The sequence below is a fragment of the Pseudorasbora parva genome, chromosome 1 (assembly GCF_024679245.1).
Source record: "Pseudorasbora parva isolate DD20220531a chromosome 1, ASM2467924v1, whole genome shotgun sequence".
NCBI lineage: Eukaryota > Metazoa > Chordata > Actinopteri > Cypriniformes > Gobionidae > Pseudorasbora > Pseudorasbora parva.
Genome location: NC_090172.1, coordinates 1,175,606 through 1,197,500, shown reverse-complemented (window position 1 = coordinate 1,197,500; position 21,895 = coordinate 1,175,606). Strand labels below are relative to the sequence as shown.

General features: G+C 37.7%; 2 protein-coding genes across 5 annotated transcripts in view; one reads left to right on the top strand and one right to left on the bottom strand.

Moving 5' to 3' along the window:
* pde5ab (phosphodiesterase 5A, cGMP-specific, b) overlaps positions 1-1,318 on the top strand; it is a 74,208-nt gene extending 72,890 nt beyond the window's left edge. For all 4 annotated transcript variants that reach the window (XM_067451150.1, XM_067451069.1, XM_067450986.1 and 1 more), the window contains exon 21: positions 1-1,318. This exon is cut by the window's left edge and continues 2,036 nt beyond it. The gene's annotated coding sequence lies outside the window, so the exon portion shown is untranslated.
* A 4,651-nt stretch (positions 1,319-5,969) lies between these two features.
* Positions 5,970-21,895, bottom strand: mad2l1 (MAD2 mitotic arrest deficient-like 1 (yeast)). Its single transcript, XM_067448068.1, has 5 exons — positions 21,701-21,895; positions 13,050-13,196; positions 9,293-9,413; positions 8,431-8,534; positions 5,970-6,253 (listed from the first exon to the last, which is right to left on the bottom strand). Exons 1-5 carry the CDS (start codon positions 21,762-21,764, stop codon positions 6,081-6,083), a joined length of 609 nt encoding a protein of 202 aa, XP_067304169.1. The 5' UTR covers positions 21,765-21,895; the 3' UTR covers positions 5,970-6,080.

The window sequence follows — 21,895 nt, the reverse complement described above, 5'->3', positions numbered from 1 at the left end:
GCGTCCTTGTTAGCGTTTCCACGACTGATGCTATCGACTGCGGTCTCTAGCATCCTTGTTAGCGTTTCCACGACTGATGCTATCGGCTGCGGTCTTTAGCGTCCTTGTTAGCGTACCCACAACTAACGCTATCAACTGCGGTCTTTAGCATCCTTGTTAGTGTGTCCACGACCGACTGTATCGGCTGCGGTCTTTAGCATCTTTGTTAGCGCATCCACGACTGATGCTATCGGCTGCGGTCTTTAGCATTCTTGTTAGCGCATCCAAGACTAACGCTATCGACTGCGGTCTTTAGCATCCTTGTTAGCGCATCCACGACTAACGCTATCGACTGCGGTCTTTAGCATCTTTGTTAGCGTGCCCACAACTGACGCTATCGACTGCGGTCTTTAGCATCCTTGTTAGCGCATCCACGACTAACGCTATCGACTGCGGTCTTTAGCATCTTTGTTAGCGCATCCACGACTAACGCTATCGACTGCGGTCTTTAGCATCTTTGTTAGCGCATCCACGACTGACGCTATCGACTGCGGTCTTTAGCGTCCTTGTTAGCGCATCTACGACTGACGCTATCGACTGCGGCCTTTGCGTGCTTCCTAGGCTATAATCCATTCAGAATATAGTAAATAAATGCACTCAGATTAATTCTCGAAACTGTGGTGAAGGACAGCGATAACCATTAATCGGAGGTTGCCTCTTGCCATTGTGAAGCGTTCACTACTTCAGTTAACAGTGAAAGTTTCTTGTTTTTAAAATCTAAAGCATTTCCTGTGGTAATCGACAGCATATCGACTTGTATTGAGTCCAGAACATTCCTTGTCTTTTCTTGTAGTCTATCATCTGTTGTGCAGCTCACTCACTGAAGTACTGATATACGCACATAATAAATCTTATTTTGCTGTATTGCATTATTAACGTAGGCTGATATTAAACGAACACATCGAATACAGTCGTTTTTCACTGTTTAACCCTTTCACGTCACTTTGTAAAATACTATTATAACATGTTGTAGATTTTTTTTGTTCACTTGCATTGCATACCTGTGATATGTGAACTTATTTATCATCTGTTACACGAATGTGTTCAATTCTGACAATCACAGCAGATACTTGTATTGGAAATGAGATGTCTGTAGAAATGTAAAGTTCAAAATGAAACCTGTTCAATACCTGTCTTGTTTATTTGATCGAGTGTTTTGCAATATTTATCCAGTGATATACACAGTAGCGCGGGAAGGGGGGTGCTGCGGGGGCCCTCGTTATAGCATCAGCCCCCCTGGTTTTAAAACATGAAATGAAATAAAATAAATAAAAATAGACTGACATAACATACTGTGTTTTAATGGGATTAAAATAATGGGCCGTGGATAAGATTTAAACTAATTCATAAATATTTTAATAATTCCTCAGGAAGTGCTTTCGTCACCATCATGTCACCTCGCTCACTCTCGTTTGGTCATGGTTAGCAATAAGCAGCAGAAACGTATTTGTAGACTTTTTTTGAGTTACGTTACTATTTACACGGTTAAGAAAAGTAAAATTGGGAAATCTTCGCAAATAAAGTATGTAAACAACGACGCTGACCTTGACACAAATCCGTGAGGTTCGTGACCTGGACGTTAACATGTAACTTACCTACTCTCCTACTCTCACCAGTCTGCTGAGGTCGGGACACGTGATATTTTACAAACGTGATTATGAATCATTATTTCTCCAAATATGCGCACATGAGGGACTAAGAGCCCTGGCAGATGCTGGATATTGTATGTAGCCTATGAAGACAAATAAAAAGAATGCTTTATGAGTGATGATTAACGTGTGTGTGTGTGTGTGTGTGTATGATCCATGGGCGTCGGAACCATTGTGTGTCGTGAGGACAAGACCCACCCACTTTTAAAGACCAATGATATTGGACGCTCTCACTTTTATCGTCACTAATTCAACACACGTCTGTTTACTACCCCTAACCGAGAAAAACGTATTAGGTGTTTGACTCTTTTTTCCACTTTTCTAATATTTTCTCAATTTTTATTGAAAATAAATGCCTTTCTGATCTGTGATGTGAAAAGGGAGTAGAGCGAGTTCGGCAAAAGGCAGGGCAAATAACTCAGTGATTTCCGTAATTTTGTCTGGCGTAATCAATCGTTTAGTAAACTGCAGTATATTTGTATCTAACGTTACTCCAGCAAAAACTAATTCTGAGACCACCCACAGTTTTGCTTCCGACACCCATGGTAAGATCGCGTTTTAACAAGTAATTAATTTTAAACAACAATAATCTGGGGCGGTGGGTCCGTCTGTGCTCTTTGACGGTAAAGGGCGGTTCTGCTACAACACCTGTCTGGTCGCCACCGACAACATAATGACGTCACACATTTTCCGACCCAACTTTCAGCCCCCCCGGAATTAAACGGCTTCCAGCGCGCCTGGATATACAATCATTAATCACACACTTAATTAACTCTTTCCCTCACAGTATTTTTTCTTAAAGGATTAGTTCAGTTTAAAATGAACATCTCATCCAAAATGTCCATGACTTTCTTTCTTCAGTCGAAAAGAAATTACGTTTTTTGAGGAAAACATTCCAGGATTTTTCTCCTCATGATGGACTTCAATGGGAACCAACGGCTGAAGGTCCAAATCAATGAGGAAGAGCTTCAGAGACTCTGATGATCCAGAGGAATAGAGTCTGATCCACACACGCCATCACTCATTTACTACACTAATAAACATTTATATACTTTTAAACCTCAAATACTTCATGTCATCACGCCGGAAAGGTCACATGACGGATGTGGAAGTGTCGACTCAGTGTTAAAACGGGCGTGCGAAGACGAAATCAAACGGCCTTTACACAAATAAAGGAAAAACAACGACGACGGATGATTTTAAAGTGTGAGGAGAACATGAGATGGAGTTTTCCGGCACTTCCAGCTACATCATGTGACCTTTCCGGCGTGATGACATCATATGCCGTGAAGAAGAACAACACAGAAGTTGAGCATTTGAGGTTAAAAAGTATATAAATGTTTATTTGTGTAGTAAATGTGTGATGGTTTGTCTGGATCAGACTCTATTCCTCTGGATCATCAGAGTCTCTGAAAGCGTGCTTATCGCGATTATCAAATCACAAAGTCTGCGATGATCTTTTATGTGCAGTTTGTCCGTGTAGGACGGTGTCATGAAAAATCCTGTCCCCCTGGTCCCCCTGTGAAATCGTGTCCGCAAGGACCCCCAGAGCGATTCTATTGGCTGAAATAAATTTTAATAGGTAATCTGTTCAGAGCCTGATTACAAATCTTACACAATCGCGTTTTGATTTTTACTGTTTAAATTGTGTTAAAATAGTCTTTAATGTCTTACAAAGCATATGTTTTATATATTAGTAGTATATAACTGAAGCTATAAGTGCTTATATAAGTATATAATTCAGGACATGTTTTTGCTCCCATTATAGCAATCAATTAAATATTTCAAATGAATGTTTTGCGTGTGTACTTAGTGTGGCAATGAATTCATAGTTTATTAGTTTATTATTTAGTTATTTTTAAACAATTGATTGTCCATAACAACTTTTGATCAGGCATTTAAAACCGCTACCAGCAGACACGATTTCACCCAAGCGGGTAATCTAGCGCTCGGAAAGCGTTCCACCCCTAGGGGCTGCCATTGCTAACCAAGCCATCACCTGCTGTTAGCATCCCATTGACTCCCATTCATTTTTGAGTCACTTTGACAGTGAATAACTTTACATCTGAGACGTTTAAAGACTCCATTTGTCCATTGTTTATTTCTAAAGAAACACGACAATGCATAAAAGGCTCCGTTACCTTGTATCTTACACTATCGCCCCGTAGAAGCTGTTTTTGTAAAAATAGGCTAACTATTGCGTCATAACCAACGCAACTCTGTCGGACAGTTGAGAAATTACCGTATAGACCTGAGGAGACGCTCGCAGGCAATCTTTTACTGTCTATGAGACAGTCGGGGGGACGTGGAGACATAAAGTCTGATAAAGTCAAGGGAGAAGAATGGGGAGAAGCCCATAGTGAGCCAAAAGCAACGGGAGAAAATATTTAAACAACGTGATTCAGCTTTCACTTTCCACATCTACTAGAAGACCTACAGCTGTCAGACAGGAGGCTCACGTCACATCTACGTCGTCAAGCTCCGTCCTGCGCAGTTCGCTCCGCCATCAGGAAGTGAGTGCTCCTATACTGACATCACTTAACGCCGTAGAAGGCAATGGGATCGCTCCGTCCATTTCTTTTACTGTCTATGGATTTCACAGGGGGACAGGGTTTATCATGACTCATGACAACGGCTCTGTGATCGGTAGTAGGCCTAAATGCTGTTCCATCTGAAAGCACTGCGAGTTCGAGTCGCTTATAACACGCATTTGAAAAAGCAGCACGCGTCAAACATCTTTGTGAAGCATTTAGTCATGTTTAATCAAAGCGTTTTAATGTTTATTCAGCTCACAGATAGTATGATGTTCATAGCTATAGCGATTTCCGTGAATGACGTGAGCTATCGTACTTCTGCAGCGTTTACTACTGATCTCAGACCTGCTGCTCTAAAAAGCAAGCAATTATCACAGCCTCTGCCAAATCGTGTGCGATTTATCGCCCTATTCTGAAGCTCTTCCTCTGAAACTGCATTGATTTGGATCTTCAACTGTTGGTTAAAAAAATAATTGAATGATACACAGAGAACTTACCATGATCATCATTTGACATGAGTATCAAAAGTACATTTCCTTTTTTAAGTGCTTTTGAAAACAAATACGTAAGCTTTTACTCCAGTAAAAATCAGTTTTTACAACTTTCACTTGTAACGGAGTCTACCTCTGCTTCTGTGATATTTATCCACGCAGCTATAGCATCTCTCTCACACACACACACACACAGCAGGTGCTTCTCTTTATCTGAAGATCAGAAATGAAGACTTTGATGTCCACGAGCGACGGGTTGAAAGCAGAACGAGCCGCCCTGCTTCAGATCAAACGTCCTTCAGACGCTCATTGTGTCCTTTTTTCGCTGATGCTCATTAATGCCAAACCCTTCTCACACACACACACACTCTCCCCATCTGAGGTTTTATAATTAATGTTGTGTCGATTCTCTGTACAGTAATGACATCAATTGTTGGGATTGTTTGAATCTGGGATTGTCCATGGAAAATTCAAGAGAAAATAAAAACATACAAATAAATGATTAAGATTCAAATAAAGTTATTTATTTTATGATAATTTATTAAAGTTACATATATTATATAGTAATTTAACATTCAATCATTTCATGTGTTGAATATAATTTCATTACTTGTCTTTTTTTCTTTAGACTTAAGGAAATTAATGATAAAAAGCGAATTTATACTTATTTGTTTACATCTTAAATTAAAAATTATAAATTTAACATGTTTTTTTTAGATACAATTTATAAATGTGCTTAAAAGTCTAGAAAAAAGAGGAAACATTAAATAAATGAACGATTGTTAAATGACCGTGATAAAAGCAATAATATTAAAATATGAATACATAGAAATACCATTATATATATAATTTTTTTTAATTAAAATGAATGAATGAAATAGAAAGTAAAACAAAAGGACAATACATATGAAAAATAACATTAAAATAAGTAATGCAAAATTTAAGAAATACCATTTAAACAGTGTATGTATGTATATATATATGTGTGTGTGTGTGTTTTGTATTTATTTTAAAGAGTAAAATAATAAATGTTAAATTAACATGTAAAATAAATGCATTACATATAAATGAATAAATTAAATGCTACGTTTATAGTGAGTAGGAAACACAAAGTAACTTAATAGAAACTAATCTTAGATCGTTTTACTGTATGTAGAAATAATTCATTATGCACAAAATGAAGTTGGGATGAAATCTGGACGTGTAAAGCCAAATTTTGTCTCCATCTAGAGGACAGAAAGAGGAACGGCACGAGCTTGTAAACGAGAGATTTATTTTCTGTATTGGGAAATACATTCTTTAAAACGACAACAAAGAAATAAGAGCGAGCTTTATATAGCTATATACAGAAGGCTGAGCTCAGGGAGTCACATGGAGTCCGTCCTCTTGTAGGCCACCATACTGTTGACCTTATGAATGGAGGTGGTGAAGGAGCGCAGGCGCACCTCCTCTGATTGGCTGATGAGCTGAGGCCCTGACTCCTCCCACTGCTCCGGCACCTCCAGGTCTTTATCCGTGTAGATCAGGAGGTCGAAGGCGCCTGTCATACAGTTAAACAACATTTATTAAGCATTTCATAATATTTATTATTACTGTTGGTATTATTATTAATACACATATGATGGATTTTCTGTTTATTATTTTTTTGTGTGTCAACAAAATCACCCTTTGTTGTATTAGTACCACTACGGTTATCATCATCATTATTATTAATGTTATCTATTATTAATATTACTATTGCTGTCAGCACAACTGATCATCATCTTTAGTGACATTATTGTTATATATAAATATTGACAATTATTTTAAATTATCATCATTATTAATATACAGGTTATTACTATTTAAATACTTCTACTATTATTTGTCAGTTCTGCTTATTTTGGTTTTATTGCTGTTACTATTTCTGCAAAAAAAATGCTCTTATTTAGTATTTTTGTCTTGTTTCTAGTCAAATATCTAAAAGTTCTTACATTAAGAAACATTTACTAGATGAGTCTTGTTTTGTTGAAAATAACTCAAAATGAAGAGAGTTTTTGCTTAAAATAAGATAAATAATCTGCCAATGGGGTGAGAAAAATAATCTTAATTCAAACAGAAAACAAGATTTTTTTTCTCACCCCATTGGCAGATTATTTATCTTATTTTAAGCAAAAACTCTCTTCATTTTGAGTTATTTTTCCCAAAACAAGACAATTACTTTTGCTTGTCTAGTAAATACTTCTTGTTTTAAGAATTTTTAGATGTTTGGACTAGAAACAAGACAAAAATACTGAGTAAGAAAAGCATTTTTTGCAGTGTATTACTGCTGTTTTATTGTTGTTTTTGTGTTGTGTTGTGTTGTAAGTTTTTTACTCCTAATAAAATAATTTAATAAATGCACTTTACATCTTCATAAATAACCCTCTATGCACAACTCGGCAATAGAATCGCTATTGGTCAGTCCATTGTTTTGTTTAGTCGCCAGACTGAATAACACCAAATTGAGCAATATCTTTTGTAAAATGGCACAGCTTTTCAAATATCTGAACACACACTCTTACCATAAGTGTTATATGATAATCAAGCACTATTTAATGATACAACTTTAGTAATCAGAATTAAAACTGTTGGTAACCATAAATAAATAAATACATACACTGCAAAATAATGCTCTTCTTCTTTAGTATTGTTGTCTTGTTTCCAGTCTAAATATCTAAATATTCTTAAATCAAGATGCATTTACTAGATTAATTAGAAAATATATTTTTTCTTGTTTTGTTGAAAATAACTCAAAATGAAGAGAGTTTTTGCTTAAAACAGGCAAAATGATCTGCCAATGGGGTGAGAAAAATAATCTTATTTCTGTTTGGGACGGAAGATTTCAATCAGAAATAAGATTTCAGTTTTTAATTTTTTTTAAATATATAATTTAAATAGAACTTACTAATTGCAATATCGAATATCGCTGCATATCGCATTCTTCTTTAAAGGTGCACTATGCAGCTTTCCGTCCACTGGAGGGCGCCTATTCAAAACAAAGGCGTAGTTTGATGACGCAAAGTGTGAGCGCAGCATCTTGGGAGATGTGGTCTTCACCTCACAGCCGGTGGAAAATAGGACTCGGGCAGAAATCACGTTCATGCATGCGGTTATTAACGTTACTGTAGTGAAGCAGAGCAGGATCGAGTGTTGTGGAGCTGAGCACGGCCGCTGGAGCGATTGTTAAACAAATACCCGCCTCGCGAATACCGGGACTTTTATTATGATGGGACGGGAGACAGTCGCCGGACGCCTGCACTGATCCGCTCTTCCGGTTATGATTATAAGGTAATGGAGCTCTGTTTATCATATTAGATACATTTAAGTGTGTTTAAAATGATGTTATGACGTTACTCCGTGCGTTCACTTGTTCACACTGCTAAGAGTAAAGCGCTCCTGCCAAATAAAAGCTGAAACCGAGGGTAGCGCAGATATGACGCGATTGACAGGCGACTCCCTCAAACCCAATGCTGAAACGTCCCTGTCCTCAGATAAAATAGCAATTTTCTCACAATTTACAAATAGTTGGAAACATCTGGGATATTGTAGGTACTCCACTGAACAAAATATATAACACTGGCCTAGTGTTTTTTTTTATATTTTACTGCAAAAATACTACATAGTGCACCTTTAATATCGCACAGCCCTATTTTATATTAATAATGATGGTTTTAATGGCGTGTGTAGTTGACTCACAGGCCGTTTCTAACAGCGGCAGGAAGGTGACGGTGGCGGTGATCTGCCTGATGACGGAGCGGATTTCCTCCTGAATGGCTTTGATGGACTTCTCTCGCGGTGCTCTGAAAAACACAATCATGATCATTCGTTCATCGCTGCATTCCTCACGCGAGACGATGGAGAAACTCGTGGCTGTGACGGAATCGTTTTCTTCCTCCTCATTAAAGGGTTAGTTCATCCGTAAATGAAATGTCTGTCATTAACTCCTCTCCCTAATGTCGCTCCACACCCGTCAGACCTCCGTTCATCTTCACACACAGTTTAAGATATTTTATATTTAGTCCGAGAGCGTATGCAAGTGTATGCACACTATACTGTCCATGTCCAGAAAGGGAATAAAAACATCATCACAGTAGTCCATATGAGACATCAGTGGGTTAATTAGAGTCTCTTGAAGCATCCAAAATACATTTGGGTCCAAAAATAACAAAAACTACGACTTTATTCAGCATTGATTCGCTGATTCATAACCGTTTAAATCTTTATTTGAGGATTGAACACAAACGCGGAAGAGAAGCCAATGCTGAATAAAGTCGTAGTTTGTGTTATTTTTGGACCCAAATGTATTTTGGATGCTTCAAGAGACTCTAATTAACCCACTGATGTCTCATATGGACTACTGTGATGATGTTTTTATTCCCTTTCTGGACATGGACAGTATAGTGTGCATACACTTGCATACGCTCTCGGACTAAATATAAAATATCTTAAACTGTGTGTGAAGATGAACGGAGGTCTGACGGGTGTGGAGCGACATTAGGGGGAGGAGTTAATGACAGACATTTCATTATTGGATGGATTAACCCTTTAACACACGTACCCGCCTTCCTTCGCCGTCTTGTCACAATCGATGTCAAACTGCCATCGCTCCAGCACCTCATTGGTCTGCAGGCATGTGATGACCACCACCAGCTTCTGAACCGTGCACTCGAACAACCATTCTGCAGAGAGATGGAGAACAACCAGAATAACAGCAGACTCAGCCAGAGTATGAGAAGCGCCCAGATTTTGGATGGAGGAGCAGATTTTTTTTTTAAAGCCGGAGCACTAAAGGCACTAAAGACGTCGTTACAAACTAGGGCTGACAACGAATATTCTACATTTGAATAGCTTTTAACGGTCCGTTCTTCGCGTGTTTTCGAAGCTTTGATTATGTTTACAGTGTGCAATATAACATGAGTTCATGTTTCACGTGTAAAAACACAGTATTTTTCACACAATGGACTGATCTGTACAGCGCTGTTTCCTCTGTCCTATAAACGGCCTGATGATTTCCTTGTTCTATGAAGTCCCTCCTTCAGAAACACGTAGCGAGTTCTGATTGGGCCAGCACTTCCCGTGTTGTGATTGGACAGCAGCTTAGCGCACTTTGCCGGGAAAGGTCCCGCCTCTTACCATAACGGGGCGATGGAAGCGCTGAATGCACGCTCTTCTCCACGCGGGAGAGCAGCGAGACCACGCCCCCTATTTTGGGTGTTCTTGTGGGCGGAGCTTTAGTCAGCAAACGGTTCTAGTGACGTCATCACAGCAGGAAGTGCAGCGGTGTAGTCCAAACCGTCCGCTCGCTGTCGGCTTTGAAAGGGAACTTCTGTTCAATAAAATATCTCGCTTGGCATTGAGCTTTATAATTTTACAGGTATTATTTATGCTCCAACAGCAACATTACACACTAACTAAAGTTTGAAAGATGGAATCGTGAAGAACGGGACCTTTAAAAAACAAATTTCGAGGGTGAAAATGAATAGGTAGCGTAATTAGGTAAAATTGTTAGCAAACCATTCCTCATTTTATTTAACATTAAACAGAAACATTACTAAAGTGAAGGCTACTGTACTGACTGAAGAGATATTGCAGGAATAAAGGACAAATGCACTGGAGAGCGAGAGCAGGGTTTATACAGCAATCCTTAAGTTAAATTTACCACTTTTTAATCCCTTTTTTACTACCTTCAGAATATTTTTTAAAACCATCACGACACTGAATTGCAAGTGTTAATCAGCGACCTTTCTATTATTCACACAGATTTTGACACATATAACATACAAAAAATAATATTTAGAATCGACAGCAGGAGGAAAAAGTGTTTTTTTTCCAACAACAAAACCTGAGCCAAATATTACATTTCTATAACTGTGATAAGTTGTTGAATTTAACAAAATACTAAAAACTAGTGCTGTCAATCGATTAAAAACTTTAACTAGATTAATTACACATTTTTTCTGTGATTAATCGCAATAAAAAAAAGAAAAGTTTTTGTAAGTTTTTAACATTTTTTTAATATAATAATTTCACAGTTAATCCAATTAATGTAGAAACAAAAAGACAGTATATTTCAAATACTTGTTTAAATGGCATCTTTTTATGAATGAAGGCCAGTATTACTGATATTAGGCTAATACAGCTACTGATTGTTTTTGTTTTTTTACATTTATTATTAGGCTTATGTTATAAGTTAAAAAATATAAGTTTTTAATTTAAGTAAACTTAAAACAAGGCTAACATAAACCCATAATAAATGTCATGTTTGCCCTTCCCGTCTTAACAGTTAGGAAATATACAGAAACGTAATAAAGTTACCAAAGTTATCTGCAGTCTGCACTGCATAAACTATAAATTAAATAGTTAATCCTTATTAAAGCTACAAAAGTTATTTAGTCAAGAGCAGTGAGTCATTTTCTCTGTTCCCTTTGTTCTTTAACTTTACTGACAGGAAGCTTTATTGGCTGCTGTCCCTTTAAGAACAGACACACACGCGGATCTTACCATCTGTGGATCGCGCCTCATACTCTTTTTGTTCATTTTAGACTTTATATAAATCATGTAAGATTGCTCTTATGAGGACAGTCGTTGAAGATATGCCTTGAAGCAAGTCTAAAATAAACCCTAAGCCAGCCCCTTCTGTTGAGCGCGCAGTACTCTGAGAGGATGCCGAACGACCGCTGAATATGACGTCAGCATCAGACATACGCCGAGACGGAGACGAAAGATCTTTGATTATGTGCCCAGTTATGCTAAAGCTCATATCTAAACGACTAACGCGAACGCAGATAGAATTTCAATCAGACTACGACACCTGATAGTCTGAAAAAATAATACCTCATTTGGAAAAAAATAATACCTCTGAGACCACATTTAACACTTTTAATGGCCTTAAATTTGACTATTTTGATTTATCACTTTTTAAAACCCTGCGGACACCCTGGAGAGCGTTGATTTCTTTGTTTTTGTGTAAGTAAAACGTTGTCAAAAACGTTTAAACTTAAAGGTCCACTGAAATCAAAATTAAAGTTTAGCTTTTAGTATGACTGTGTTAGCCTTAATGTTATGAATAAGCTGGTGTGTGTTCCAAAACTATGACAAAATTTGCATTTAGGAGATCTAAGCATTCAAATCTTACAATCTCTCACTTCTGTTAAAACGAATCTCAGATTTTGGTGACATCATCGCAGACTTCACGTTCTCGTCAAATCTTCTGTCCAATCAAAATGCTCTCTAGAATCTAAAGCCCCGCCCCCTACGCTGCTGAAGCTGAAATCGGTCAGTTGTTAACACACATTTACTCATTTCTACACGATGAACAGCACATAGCACACTATATGTGATAGGAAACGGTAAGGCGAATCAAGTCTGTTTTCACGTTAGTTTCACGCACCGCAGCAGCGCTCACACACACACACACACACACACAAGCGGCTCTGGTCTAAATGTAGACTACAGACACGAGATGCGGATCATATGCGCGAGTCGCCGCAGAACACAAACATATCGACCCATTTTAATTCTGCACAGGATGCTGCATTTCAAAGCGCTTTGTAGGAGATTATGATAAACGGTTAGAGGAAACTGGCTTTACCAAACAGAACGGCTCTAGTAGTCAAACTGAAACGAAACGCTATTGGCTGTTTCAAAAAGGGGGAGGAGCTGCTAACAGCTGGAGCAGTTTCAGGGGAAATCACGTCAACACACTGAATAACGCGGCGCGTTTCATAGCACTTCAGTGAGCCTTTAAATAGACTACCTATACAAGTAGTTACCGGTATGTCTCTTTGTATTAATTTGCCGTTATTGACGTAATGCACGTCATTGACAAAATGTGCAACAAGAGGTTCAAATATTCATGTTTTTTTTAGGGAATATTCAAATGTCAATCATGAATCGATTCACTGACTCATAACGGTTCGAATCATGAATCGATTCACTGACTCATAACGGTTCGAAGCTTTGTTTTGAAATCGGCCATCACTATATAAGTCGTTATTTAGTGTTTTTTGCGCACTAACTCTATTCTGGCCTCTTCATCAATGATTGTAGAGCCGCTGTAGTGAGATGGGCTTTGTAACGACGTCTTTAGTGCCTTTATGGGTCTTGAGAGAGGAAATGGCATTGGTGTCAATGAAGGCCTTTCTGAGCCATCGGATTTCAACACTAATATCTTCATCTGTGTGTGAAGATGAGCGGAGGTCTGACGGCTGGACAACCACAGGAGGAATTAATGACAGAGTTTAGATTTTGGGTGAAATGACCCTTTAACATTATATGTTGTATTTCCAGGCAGGTACGGAGGGATATAAACACACCTTTGAGCTGCGAGATGACGTTGGTGAGGTAATTCTTCAGCTTGCTGTCTGTGGTCAGCTGAAGGCTCATGTCGTATTGTGTGACTCTGGTGAAGGTTTCCGCCGGGTAAATCCCTCGCTGGTACAAGATGCTGTTGATCCCGAACGCTGCAGACACACACACACACACACAATTCATTTACCACTACAAAACACCAGTAGGGCTGTGTTAATCTGGCGATGCAATACGTATCACGATACAGGGGTTACGATACGATAGGGCTGGGCGATATGGAGCAAAAAAAGATATCTCGATATACGATATATATCTCGATATCTTTACAGGAAAAATAACCCCCTAAAAACTACAGCAAAAACAAATATGCCTAATACCACAAAATCTTTTTTTTTATTATTGAAGTGCAAAGAGGTAGTCAGTTCATGTAGGAACAAAGTGCTTTTGCGACATTTAAAAAAAACCTCCCTGATTACATAAATAATAATAATTTAACTGTAAAAGAAAATAAATAATATTGCCTTCTTTTCATTTATTTCATGCTTTCAAAAGATGAATCAAAGACTCCCTTTTTTACACTTAAAGTAAACAGTAAGCATTTTGCAGAAAGATGGGGGCATGACTGAGATATAAATAAACTGATTTTGTCATAACACCACTTCCTGTTAAATTTGTATCAAAATTCATGCGGATCATGCAGGCTACACATGAGCTGAATTTCACTTTTTTTCCAGTTACAGAACGAAATATGAACATCAGAAGGTAGGCTATATGATAATATGATACAGTACAACTGACAGAAGAGCACCGCGTGTCTCAGGACACCCGGGATGTCGCGTTTTTCCCTCTTGGTTAAAACATGAATAGACCTGTTCATCATAATCCCGTGATAAAGCTGACAAAATAATAGGGCTGGACGATATGGCCAAAATTCATATCACAATATTTTTCTTAATTTCGGTCGATACGATATAATTTCGATATCGATATAAACTATATAAAAGCTTTAGAAAAAACTACTAAGAACTGCCACAAAGGATGTCTGTACCTACAAACTTCTGAAAAATGTATTGGCCAAGTCTATGAATAGTCCTCCTATAAAACTATATAATATTTTAGAAATAAAACCAGTACAAATAAATTAATGTTCACCTTTTATTTGTATTTAGCCTTTATATGAACAAGAAATGTGAAATCAACATCAAATAAACATAAGACTCTCACTTTATTAATATTAATATCTTTAAGTTTAAACTATAACATAGGCTGATTATATTATTCTTAATATAGATTAAACAAAAGTGCTTCAGCCTGGATTCAGCCTGACTCAGAATATTCTAGCGGATGGATCTGCTTCAGATGGTGGATCTGCTTCACAGCGTACAGTGCTCCTATGCCGCAGACGCAGTTTATTGAGCATTTTCTTTTAAGTTTTAAATTTCAGTGAAGAACAATTCATAGCGCTTTATTTTCCATTTATGCAAAACTATAGCATATATTTAATGCTGCATTTATTTAATTAAAAATGCAGTAAACAACGTAATACAGTGAAATATTATTCTGATCTTCATCATCTGTTCACTACGTGAATATATAGTAAAGTATCATTTATTTCTGTGATCAAAGCTGAATTTATCATCATTACTCCAGTCTTCAGTGTCACTCATCATTCTCATATTAGGATTTGATGCTCAACAAACATTTATGATTATTATCAGTGTTGAAAACAGTTTTGTTGCTCATGATGCTCCTTCATTGCTTTCATATATTGTCGCAATCGTCTGACTGTTGATCGTCCCCTTTCAGCTCATAACGATTTGTATGTGTAACGTTGTCCTTCAGCTGCAGCTCCAGCGTGACAGTAACGTTAGTTCTACGAATCCGCTTTTGGACTTTCTGTGAGAGAGCGTCCTCCTCATATTTAGATACGAATAAAATGACAGGTCATGCATAGATTATTTTTTGTCTCTGAAATTAAATCTTGATGTATTCACGCTGGTTTCTATGTTTACACTTGCCCGTGACCTCAAGAAGCGCGCAATCAGCCGAGGTAGAGAAAGCGGTCTTTAGCGTCCCTGTTAAATTGCCCGCCCTCGCTCCAGGTAACGCCGTTTGGAATCCCGCTCGGAGCGGGTCGACTAGGACCGGTGAGACCCAGTAAAAGTGCGGGGGACACGCCGAACCACTTCCACCCCACTGAATTAACGTTAGTCTTTCTTCTCTTATCAACTATTTCTTTCTCCTTACTTGTGGAAGTTCGTTCAGTCACATTTGTGTTGCGGTCAGAGAAATTCTTTTTGTAGCGAAAACTTGCCGCGTTGGATCTATCAGCCTACTACTGCTGAGCACTGACTGCGTGTCCGTGGTGTACGTCATCGCGCAAGTAGCCAATCATGTTCTGCTCTTTCTGACGGCTGCGCCCTGAACGTCAGTCAGTGAGGAATGCTGTAATATATATCGAAATATCGGAAATGTGTTTAAAAATCATATCACCGTTATTGAAAAAAATTATATCGCGATATATATTGATATTGAATTATTGTCCAGCCCTACAAAATAATAATAGTAATGATATTGCAATACTTTTTAAATGTTTTCAAATGATATGCGATCATTTTGACATTTTAACCGAAAACCATGCGATCAGTTAGACACAAAATAAACTGTCATGATTGCAACCGCGTCTCGCACCAATAGTGTCAGTCACCTGACTGTGGGTGAAACTTGCGATTTGAACTATGATGAACATTAATATTTCTTTATGAATTTTAGCAAGCAGTTGTGTTAGAAGGAAAACATGGTCTCTAAAATGAGTCCTGAACAGCGCGCACGCTTGTCAACATGATAACTAATCCTCACCTGGTTGCGGACGCCGCCGCGTTCAATGAGACGACACGCGAGGGGAGGGGCAGGGTTGCCAGGTCCCAGAAATATTTCTAGCCCAATGACAACTCAAAACCCGCCCAAATGGAATGAAAACTAGCCCAATTTTTCAGTGTCCAATCAGATTAGACAACCACTGGATTCCCATAAAGGGCCTACAAATAAACTCATATATATATATATTATATATATATATATAAAATTGATTGTTAAAAAAAAAAAAAAAGTATCTTCTGCTCACCAAGGCTGCATTTATTTGATCAAAAATACAGCTAAAAAGTATTATTGTGAAATATTTGTACATAAAATAAATAACTATTAAAAATAACTTTTCTATTTTAATATAATCTAAAATGCAATTTATTTATGTGATTCAAAATTTATGTGATAATAATCATATGTTTGTTGAGGAGGAAATAATCATATTATAATGATTTCTGAAGGATCATGTGACACTGAAGACTGGAGAAATGATGCTGAAAACACAGCTTTAAATCACAGAATAAATTACACTTTACTATATTCAAATAGAAAACAGTTTCTTTACATTTTAATAATATTTCACAATATTACAGTCAACGTTACTTTTTTATTTTTAATAAAATAAATGCAGCTTTGTTGAAGATACTTATTTCAAAAACAATCAAAATAGTCGATTCCAAAATTGTGTGTGTGTAACGTTAAAGTTTACAATCTCAGGGCTATCTTCTTTTAGACATTATGCTCTCTTCCCCACCCTTCTCATGTGGTGCTGAATAGATCTCAGCATTAAAGAGAGAAAGCATCCGTGGTGATGGTTTTCTCCATTTACCTGATTTATTTAATAGTGCTGCTTGTTCATCCACGGACAACCGAACCGATGCTTCAACCACCAAAGGCATAACTCATGTGACGTGATGATGCTTGATTTGTGAAATGCTCGAGTGACGTGTCTACTCCTCTATGGTCTACTCACGTGCGGTTGTTGCCAAGTGAATTCGTTCCCGGGGATCAATACCCACCGTTCCATTTTAGTTTTTCTTTGGCTCTTTTTAGTGCTGCAACGACGCGTCGACGTCATCGATGACGTCGACTACGGAAATACGTCGACGTTCGTGAAATGCGTCGACGCGTCGTGTCCGGTCGTGTCAGACGTTCATCTCGCGTAATGTTGGCTCCTGGTTCTATCACAAAAACCTAGACCGCGAATATCAAAAGTATGGGAATACTTTAAACATTGGCCAAAAGTGTGTTTTCCACACATAGACTATTTTGTGGAGGACTGCCACATAATCAATAACGGCCGCCACATTCGTCATTCATTCATTTTTACGCTATTTAAAAGACGCACGCATATTCGTTTAGCTGCATTTCCTTAAATTCTCTCTCCGCCCTTTTGCGCGTTTCTTACTCACTCACACACACACGCGTTGCATTCGACCATAAAACAAGTTTTATTGCATTTTGGCGCATTTAGTGTGACATAGCTTTTAAAACCAGAGCAGTTGAATAACAGAGTTGCGACACGCCTTCATCACGCGGCAGCGCGCGGTCACGGCGCTCATATAATTCTAAACAAGCCAGCGCGGTGTCAATCAATTACAGACCAGTGTTTCCCAACCGGGATCCCGAGCAAAAGTTGCGGGGACGCACTTACACTTCGGTTCATCTCGCATCTGATGACGCATCTTTAATATGGGTTGTAACTTGAAAATAATGCTGTATGTATGTTTCTGTCGATGAATACACGTGCTGACTCCTCAGGTACACTACAACAACAGCGATAATAAAAGAAAAACGTGGGCAAAACGGTCTCTCTTTGTAAACTTTATAAAACGCATGCGAGTGCTGCTGTACGTCCGAATATGAGCAGTCATTTTCACCGTCATCACCCCCGTGTAGCCAGGAGACGCGAATGAGAAGATCTGTCTCTGCACTCGTCCCAAAGCGCGCAAATATTGAGTTCTTTCAAATCCTGTGCTCACAAACTCACAAAAAGTATGTCAAAATGTCATAGCCTACTCTATGCCTTAAGTGAACTTTATACAGAAAATACAACGACGATCCTTGGGTCTTAAAGGGGCAGTAGCATTCACTGCTGTCTGTTTAATGTCAAGCAAAAGATAAAGACATCACTCACTGCTCCTGACTGAATAGCTTTTGTAAGTTTAATAAGGATTATTTTTTTAATTTTAAACAGTTAAATGTGTGGTTATTTTACTTTTGATTACTTAATTCCATTTCTCTACCTAAAAACTAATGTTAGACCTACCTGAAAATCCTGAAAAGCATTGTTTATTTTATTCTCATCTTTGCTCAATAGTATTTATTTGTGCTGCTGCTTCTATTTAAGTTATCTGTTCTTATTTTCTTTATTTTCATTTGACAGTAGTCCTTTTTCCCCTGAACATAGCAAATACCGAACTGTACCGAAACGTGAACCTAAAACCGTGATACAAAGCGAAATGTGAGCAGTCTGTACTGTTACACCTCTAGCGTAACTTATGCGAGAGGGTGCCACAGAATTTTGAAAAATTTCAAAGGGTAAAAAAATTAATCGTTAGATTAGTCGACTAATCGAAAAAATAATCGTTAGATTAGTCGACAGAAAAAATAATCGTTAGTTGCAGCTCTAGCTCTTTTATATTGTTTCGCGGCCGCGGTACTTTTTAATTGTAGCCCAAAAAACCGCAACCCGCGGCTCCGTAATTTTTCCCGCAACACCTTTTTTAAAATAGCCCAATTGTGCGGGAAAACCGCGACCCTGGCAACTATGGGGAGGGAGAACAAAAGCAAGAGGCGGGAGGCGCGCGAGCGGGAGCGGGCACAGCACAGGGAAGGCAAACAAGCAAAGCGGCGGAATCAGAATTAAATATAAACTATATATCGATATATACGATATGTCAAAATCCATATCGAGTTGAAAAAATATCTCGATATATTTTAAATATCGAGATATCGCCCACCCCTACGATACAATATAGTAAGAACATTTAAATTATTTTTTTAATTTAAAAGAATAAAGAACACAACCATATCCATAAAACACAACAATAAACCGTTTTAATTAATTAATACAGCATTTGTATCACTATTTAGTGCAATCTAAGTAAAGAGAAATAGTAAAGTGACTGCAGGATTCATTATGTGTATTAAAGGTTCACAGTAGAGCAGTTTTTAATTTCTAAACTAATTAGTAACAGAAAGTGTATAGCTAATTAATTCCATGACTGAACGACTGTTTGTTTTATATTTAATACTGTAAAGCTGTTTTCTTTAGCGCAGTCTATTGTAGTGTTGTCACAATACCAAAATTATGACTTCGATACGATAACAGACTAAAATATCGATATATCGAAACTAAATCGATACCACAGTAAAAAAAAAAGAAGAAAAAAAAGATAAGATGCTTAATATGACAACAGAACTTGTTATTATTCATTGTTATTTTTTACTAAAAATTCATGTGGCCAGCATGTTCCTTAGGGTTGGGCATCGTTTGATATGAACAATTATTGATCAATTACTATTAAAATTATCTCTCAAATTTTTGCTATCTCAATGTATTTTTTACAATGGGGTAATTGTGTTGCAATAGCTTACACACAGCACAAGAAAGCTTGATTTCCAATGGTGAATAGAATTTAAAAAGACGAGTAAACAGTAATAAAATAAGAACAAATAAACAGATTACATTGCTTTATTTTTTCAGGTAGGTCTAACATTCAGAGAAGAAACTGAATAAAAAAAATGCATAGTAATTACATTTAAAACAACACTGGATAATGTTCTTTGTAAAAAAATTCAATAGCGTACAGATGAAACTATTAAAGTTACACAAGTTGATCAGTCGAGAGCAGTTGATCGTTTGTCTTTTTGTAGTTTGAATAACAAATGACTGCGGTCCCTTTAAGACTAACAGACGCATGGGTCCTAAACACTGCTCCTGTTACTCGTTCTTCCTGAACTGTTTGGGAGTGTATTTGACCAATAATAAGCTGGAAAAAGAAGCAAATGTTTGCACTTGTATCATGTCAGAGGCGGCTTTATTACAGTAGACTATGTGTGTGTGCGCTTCAGATGTGAGCACGAAATCTGCGGGGATTAGTAGAATTAATTTATGTGCAATCCCGCGTGAAATTCAGACCGATCACACACACACACTAACACACTGTCATGAGGAAAGAGTCCAGCAGAACGCGCGTTCGCCACGCTCAGAGGTTAACCGGGCTGAGTGAGAATATGCCGGTGTGTGTCAGCTCGCTTTCGGTCGGAGAGGAGAACGTATCAATACTGTAAAAACTGAGAATCGTATCGTTTCAGATATTCCAGTATCGATACATTTCGATATTTTTGACAACACTAGTCTATTGTGTAAAGTCCATTTCAAGTAGAGCTACTTCTTCAGGAAAAGTGGCCGGTTCTTCTTTATGAAAAGTAGCTCCTCTGCTTTCTCTCATGAACGTCGGTTCCTCTTCTCATCGATGACATGAGATGCAGCTCTAAACACTGCTTCCACACTGCTGACATGTTTGCTGCATAAAGCGCGCGCCTCTCACTCTACGTGGGTTACTATTTGATCGCGTCATTAAAAACGTCATTGTTCGGCAAAAATTATTCTGCCTTTTTACTTATGCCGAAAGTGCTTTTTTGGCTATTTTCGGCCAAATAATTTCGGTTGCCGAACATTCGGTGCATCCCTAATAAATGCAGTCCATTTACCATATATCAGTTCATGGTTTGTGTGTGTATAAGAGAGAAAGAGAAAATGCCAGCATTTCATTGAGTCTTGAGATTAAATAAACTTAAATATTGTAGAGCTTGTAGTATTCATTTTCACATACAGTTACACATTGTCGGTTAAAAACAAGAAAGTGTCTGGTTAAAACACAGTGGCCGGTGGACAAAAAAGTTCATTTTCATCCCTCATTGGTGGACTATAGTGAGAAAACTTCTTAAATTCTGTTAGAAATACGTTAGACTTCAACCATTTGCTTTGTCTTAGTCCCTGAAATTCTCTGGAGGACCCCAGTTAAAAAAAACCTGTTCTAGCGTAGGCTACATTTAACATTCACCCAAAGGTTATTCTGACGTTCCCTGAACATAATTCTAACGCTGACAGATGTTATTACTGTTTATCTCATACTTCTTATGCCATGTGTTGTTGATTTTGGTTTGTTGGACGTTATAATAACGTTAAACTTGGTTATAGACTATATTAACTTACTTTTGAACAGACAGCATCTAAAACACAAATGAATTTTACAGACATAAAAAGGTTTATGAATCTTTATCTAATCTATTAATATTTAACTCATGCTGGTTGGTTGAATCATTTTATGATATGTTTTGATCATAAAACTAAGCATTTAAATATCACATTACTAAGACACATTATTGGCAGATGTTTATATGCTTTTTATCCAAGTATCTGCTGCTCAAGACCTCTTTGATTTACTTCTTATTTCTTACTTTTTGAACACATAGATATCAGCTTTGCACCAAAGTTTCAGACTCTCACCACGTTATGCATAATCTTTTAGAATGGATTTGATTTTTGTCTAAATGTCCAATAAAATGTTTTATTTAAGTGGCTTTTTCTGACTATTTCAGTCTTTACGGGGTTAGAGATCACAACGAGAAGAAATGCACTTCTTAAAACACACATTTAAGATTAAAACAGCAAAGGGAATAACTTTACCGATGGAACGAGCGTTTATATTCGGACACCTCGTGATCCACGACGAACACTAACGCCGTGAAACACATTAAATGTGATTAAAACTTCACTTACAGAAGAATTCTGCGACCAGTTCCGCGCTGCCCTTCAGCGTGATCCCCTTCAGCGTCTTCGACATCTTGATATAAGATCAGATTTGGTTATTTTGTGGATGAAATATGATTTCGCTCCTCGATGCTTTGCTTATGTTTTATTTTCCTTCCAAACCGCCGACCAGTTTGAATTTTGACGTTACGTCTGACGTAGGCG

Bases quoted from the DNA above. Each gene is read 5' to 3' on its own strand.
- mad2l1 (XM_067448068.1), bottom strand. From the start codon at position 21,764: ATGTCGAAGACGCTGAAGGGGATCACGCTGAAGGGCAGCGCGGAACTG. The intron at 9,414-13,049 runs GTGTGTTTATAT...ATCTCTCTGCAG, and splicing joins CGTCATCTCGCAGCTCAAAG to AATGGTTGTTCGAGTGCACG. The intron at 6,254-8,430 runs GTGAGTCAACTA...ACTGTATGACAG, and splicing joins GCCGCTGTTAGAAACGGCCT to GCGCCTTCGACCTCCTGATC.